Genomic DNA, 5,730 nt, shown 5'->3' with positions numbered 1-5,730 from the left:
CCAGCGTGGCCCAGTGCAGAAAAAGCACCTGAGCACTGGGCTTGAGGCACAGCTGCAAGAACACCTTGCAGCTGGTGGAGAAGCAGAGCTGCAGGCAGTGCTGGAGGGACTTAAGAGACAGCCATTAGAATGACACTGGGTCCTCAGCAGTGAGGCCAGTTGCTGCCCGTGGTCACCAGCTGTACAAGCTTAGGCACAATCAGCACCTCTCCCATGCAGCCTACCGGCACGGGTAGCAACTATCTCATCCCACTCAGTAGATTTCAAGGGAGGTGAATCCTGAGTCGGGCCTCCCCGAGTCAGTACTGTAATGGAGCCATCCAAGACTCAGAGGAATAATATACATCACTTTATTGAGAGCTTTCTCAACAACTAACGGCACTATTTGGAGGTAAAATTGGCTAGCTAGCTGATTACGAGTAATACATGTTACAGGCAACACAATTTTAGGCAATGGCTGTTGAGCACAAAAGATGAAAGAAAAGATAGAAGATGGAGAAAGACAGACAGACAGACAGATGTTTAACACAGCAAAGCAAAGCCTTTCACTACTCCTCAGTCTACCAGTATCTTGTTATCAGCTGTTGATCTTCAGTTGTGATGTGTCCTCAGTAGTGGTAGGTCATCCAAGGTTGTGTTATTCAATTGATGATGGCAAATGAGGACAGAACAACTCATAGTCCAAAGTGCCTGAGAGCCAGCTCCTTTGGAGTAGCAGCTTCTGCCTTAGGGATTTTAGCAGGAACTCCTTTGTTCCCTCTTCCAGGCCTTGCAAATTTAAGCCTGCAAATAAGAGGAAGCAGGAAGACGCCAGCTTCTGTTTTGCCTTCACGGGATACAGTGGTATCATCTCCCAGTCTCCTCTACCAAGTTCCTTTCATTTGCTTGGAGACCAAGCGTCCAGCCAATAAACATGCCTCAACCCTCCCTTTCGAAGGCAAGCAACTCCAAAGAAATGCTTTCAAATGCAGAATTGTCCACCATGATGTCAACTGCCTCTTGTTGATTAGAGACAGTGCTTCCCAGTCTCAGGCAGTGACCCACTGGTTCCTGTGACTGCTGGGATGGATAAAATGTTCCCAACAATACTGGAGGTGCATCAGCAAGTGCTGTGGCCCAGGACATGACCTGCTTCCTTCAAACAGCCACATACCACATGCACACAGTGCTGTTAGCATCGCTGTGCGTAAGCCTGAGCACAACCTCTAGTAATCCTTTCCAGAGACTGAGAATCTCAAATCCAGCAAAACACTCTTCTTGCCCACTCCATAGAGGCTTTGCTCAGTGTGCAGCACCTGCTGTGGGAGTAGGCCTGGGACCTCGGCAACCTCTTCTCCAGAACGCCCATTTTCTGACAGAGAGCCATCCTGCAGAGAGTGGAGAAGCACATGTAGAGAGGATGTGGCATGGCTCCAAAGCATGGAGCCTTGCTCCAGGCATGAAGCCGCTGGCTACAGGAAGAGGATTCAGGCTCTGGGGGACAGGATCTCACCAGAGGAGAGCATCTTCCTTGCAGTGGTTGCCAGGGTGTCAAGATATTCGTTGCTTCTACGTCTCATGGCATCTGCAGAAGTCTCATTGGGAACGTCCTGGGAAATAAGAGCAGAGTGACACTCAAGACTCCCGGCCTGTCTGAACCTTCTTCCCTGTCTTGGACTCAGCCCTGTCTCAGTCCTCAGTCCTCACCTCTGGTGTGCTGGAAGCAGGTGGAGCCTTGTCCGTCTCTGCTGTTTCTCCTATTGTCAGTGTCTCATCCATAGACAGGTCCATAGCAGAAACCTTGACTTTAGCCTCAACCTTGGCTTCTGTCATGCTCACGGAGCAGGCCTCCCCCCTGGGTGCAGGCTCCTCTGCAGGTGTGCGGTGGATGCAAGGCATCCCAGGGACAGGGAGCATGGTCACCAGCACAGCCCAGTGCAGAAAGAGCTCCCGAGCTCTGGGCCCAGGGAACAGCTGCAAGTACACCTTGCGGCCGGTTGGGAAGCGGAGCCGCAGGCAGTGCTGGAGACCACTGTACACTGTCAGCTTTACGCACTGCAGCGGCAGCAGCCTGTGGGGAAAGCCAATCAGTGATGGTGATGGGCACCCTGAGCCAGGGAAAACCTCACGTTCAGGAGACACTCCGCCTCTTGGGCTGCAACGTATCCTGGGAGGGAATGCAGACTATGGGAACAAAGGATACCTGGTGAGCTCCAGCCCCTTGGCTGGGGAATCCGCAGGGACAGCCATTAAGATGACATTGGGCACTCCAATGGCAGGGCCAGTTTCGGCTACCCCCATGGTCACCACCTGTGCATGCTTAGACACGTTCAGCACCTCTCCCTGGCGGCTCACCTGCATGCGTGGGGATCAGTTAGCCTTGGCCTCTTCGTGGGATGCTCACCACCCCTGAGGCCACAGCCCTACCCTCTGATCCCAGGCGTTCCACTCACCTGGAAGAAGTTGCTCTCCAAGATAAGGGTATTGCTCAGTAGGCCAAACTCGCCCTCCTGCAGGAGGCACTGCAGGGGGCCTGCGGGCCAGGCTTCCTGAGCCCTCTGCACCTCCATCCCACGCAGCTTGGTCCTTCAGGAACCACCCACGCAGCTCGCTTTCTCCTTGGTCTCTGGCCTAAACCTGGCCAGATAGCTCACTGCTGTGTCCTGATGCTCCTGGGGTAGAACCTCAGCTCTGCCCCTGCACCACAGCATTCTTACTGGGGAATGACCCTGCTGTACCCTGCAGCAGTCAATTACCTGGTGATGTAAGCTGCGACAGTCACTGCCTTTGTGACATTAGTGCCATGTCCAGGATGGCTCACACACTGAGTCACCACTGTGCTGAACATGTTAGCAATGCTGCACCAGTCCCACCCCCATTAATTGCCACTGAAGGTAATCCCATGGGTCTACCTGGTAAAAACTTAGGAGGTGACACTCCATGTTTTGTATCCACAATGTTTTATGTACAGTCGGTGCAAGAGGTAGCGGAATAGGCTTCCTAGAGCTGGTTGATGCTCTAAGCCTGCCTGTGTTCAAAAGGCCCCTGGGTAATGCCTCTCAAAATTTCATTTAGCTTTTTGTTCACCATCTCATAGGCAGTTGGACTTGATCAACCTTCCAGGTCCTTCCAACTGAGCTATGCCATTCCGGCCTACTCTAATTGAGTCTAGTCTAGTTTTCACATTGGTCAATTCTGAGCATGTTTGCCAGTTTGGTTTTCAGACTGGAGTTTTTCCTTTCTGCAGCCCTACTGTATAGGGGATGATATGCACAATGATACTTGGTTCTATCGGTGCCTGTACCACAGGTTCACAGAATCATAGAATGGCCAAAGTTAGAAGGAAGCATGAATCTCCAACCCCCCTTCCACATGCAGGGCCACCAATCTCCCCATTTAATACCAGCATGCTGCCCAGGGCACCATCCAATCTGGCCTTGAACGAGACAGCAACTCTTCAGAGTTGATTCCCTCCCTGTAGGGAAGTCTCTGGACTCTCAGGACACGCTAGAGACATAACAGCACACCAATGTGGTTAAAAGCTATTAGTCTGCTTTATTGTTAAGCACTACTCTATTTATACATGTTAACAGAGCATTCTGCAAAACACTCTTCAACCGTTCACACAGGAGCTTAGCCAATCAGAGCTGTAAGATGTTCTTTTTTCTTCTAAAGGTCTCCTTGGTTCTCATGTCACTTACCTTGCTCCACAGCTGCTGCTCTGAACAGTTGTTTTTTTTTTCTTACGTTCCCACACCTTTCTGTTTGTAGTCTCCCTTTAGGTACTGAAATGCTGCAATGAGGTCACCCCACAGCCTTCTTTTCTCCAGGCTGAACAAGCCCAGCTTCCTCAGCCTGTCTTCGTAGGGGAGGTGCTCCAGTCCCCTGATCATCTTTGTGGCTCTCCTCCGGACCCTCTCCAACAGCTCCCTGTCTTTCTTGTACTGGGGGCTCCAGATCTGGACACAGTGCTCCTCTGGCAGCAGATTCTGCTACTGACTGGACAGCACTTAAGCCCATCCTGACACTTCGGTAGTGTCTAGGACACCTCCGATATGACAGGAGGAGGGAAACGGATACCTACAAAATTCTCTTTAGTCTCTGCCTCCTTCCAAGTGATTCTTTGGGGAAGCAAATCATAGCAGGGAGTGCTGAAGTTATTTTACTTGATCTGTCAGTTTCTCCTGAGAGCATTTCAAACTTCTGATTTGAGATTCTCTTCTTTCTGGAATGAAATTGGAGTACCTTTGTGCCTGTGCTCTCCAAGACATTCGTTAAATGCTCTTTTTTCTACATCAAAAGTATCTTCTGTAGAAAACTGCTCAAAAGGGATTATATTGTAGTGTATTACAGGGACTTTATCTCCTTTTACAGTACTAACAGTTTTAACTGGGTAGGGCCAGCTCGACTGGCATATCCCAGAATGCTTTCTAACCAGATGGTTTTTGCTAAATGCGAATCCTGATGTTTGGATGTTCCAGCACCCATTAGTCTCCGTGTAGTTTTTAACAGTTCATTGCATCATTCAATTTTCCCATCAGCTGGTGCATGGTAGGGGATGTGATATACCCCCTCAGTGCCACGCTCTTTTGTCCTTGGGTGTTTGTGGTTGTTTCAGAAATGAATCCTGTTGTCTGACTCAGCTCTTTTTGGGGTGCCATGTCACCACACGACTTGCTTTTCCAGGACCAGGGTGCTATCTTGCATAATGATACGTGGCATGGGAGAGGTTTCCAGCCATATATGGTTGTGTCCAGCTTTACAAGCACATGGTGCTTGCTGTGGTGAGTTTGTGAAAGTGTGATACAAGTGACCTGCTGGGCCTGCCCTTTAGGAAGCTTTATTCCTTGGCTTGCTTAATTGCAGCACATTTCATGTTCATGGATAACCTATGCAGTAGTGCCCATGGTCAAGCTCAGCCTTCAATCCAAAGCCCATCTATATGTGGCATCTCTTCCTTGAGGGCTGGAGGTATCATGGCCCCATTGGGCTAGAAATAATTCAGCCTTACATTGCCAGTTCAGATCTATCTGAGCCACTGCAATCCTAACTGCTCAATTCACCTGTTGGTTGATACGTGATACATGAGACTCTATGTGGTATAGTTTTACAGCTCTACCCTATAGAGTAGTTTTACAGTTTTACAGTTCTCTACCCGGATAGCAGTGTCTTTTCACAGCAGCCCAGATGGATTTGCCTCTGTGCTGCCAGTTGTTCTGCTTCCATTCCTATAACCTGTTGGGCATTTGCCACCACTGTCCATGAATCAAAATAGAGGTGGAGTACTATAAGTTTTCTCTTCCAGTGGTGTCCAAAGCCAGCTGCATGGCCTTCACTTCTGCAAAGTTGCTTGAATTACCTTCTCCTTCAGCAGTTTCTATAACCTATTTTGTAGGAAGCCATACAGCAATCTTCCACTTCCAATCATAGAATCACAAGTTTGGAAAAAACCTATAAGATCATCTAGTCCAACCGTCTTCTCACTACTACTGCTACCACAAGCTACTAAACTATCTCGCAGCTCCTCGTCCAGACGCGTCTTGAACTTTCCAGGGATAGTGACTCAACGACCTCTCTGGGCAGCCATTCCAGTGCCTGACCACTCTCTGAGAAAAAAAGTTTTTCCTCGTGTCTGACCTAAACCTCCTCTGGTACAACTTGTGGCCATTTCCCCAGGTCCTGTCCGTTGCCTGGGAGAAGAGACCAAACCCCTCTTCACCCCAACCTCCCTTCAGGAAGTTGGAGAGTGCA

The 5,730-nt window shown here is 49.6% G+C and overlaps 1 protein-coding gene across 2 annotated transcripts in view; it reads right to left on the bottom strand.

Moving 5' to 3' along the window:
• Window positions 1-320: 320 nt before the first annotated feature.
• Window positions 321-5,730, bottom strand: part of LOC104917142 (protein FAM71B-like) — an 11,876-nt gene continuing 6,466 nt past the window's right edge. The window contains exons 1-5 of one of the 2 annotated variants that reach the window (XM_010728251.3): window positions 2,433-3,851; window positions 2,183-2,334; window positions 1,687-2,050; window positions 1,493-1,589; window positions 321-1,367 (exon numbers count right to left, since the gene is read on the bottom strand). In XM_010728251.3, coding sequence (XP_010726553.1) covers window positions 1,282-1,367; window positions 1,493-1,589; window positions 1,687-2,050; window positions 2,183-2,334; window positions 2,433-2,549 — 816 coding nt within the window. In that variant the 5' untranslated portion in view covers window positions 2,550-3,851 and the 3' untranslated portion in view covers window positions 321-1,281. Of the gene's footprint in view, window positions 1,368-1,492; window positions 1,590-1,686; window positions 2,051-2,182; window positions 2,335-2,432; window positions 3,852-5,730 lie in introns of those variants that run through there. The other variant, XM_010728252.3, reaches the window with a different exon arrangement.

This window comes from Meleagris gallopavo, unplaced genomic scaffold (assembly GCF_000146605.3).
Source record: "Meleagris gallopavo isolate NT-WF06-2002-E0010 breed Aviagen turkey brand Nicholas breeding stock unplaced genomic scaffold, Turkey_5.1 ChrUn_random_7180001956088, whole genome shotgun sequence".
Classification (NCBI taxonomy): Eukaryota; Metazoa; Chordata; class Aves; order Galliformes; family Phasianidae; genus Meleagris; species Meleagris gallopavo.
The sequence above is the reverse complement of the archived record's forward strand: the minus strand, read 5'-3'. Positions and strand labels throughout refer to the sequence as shown.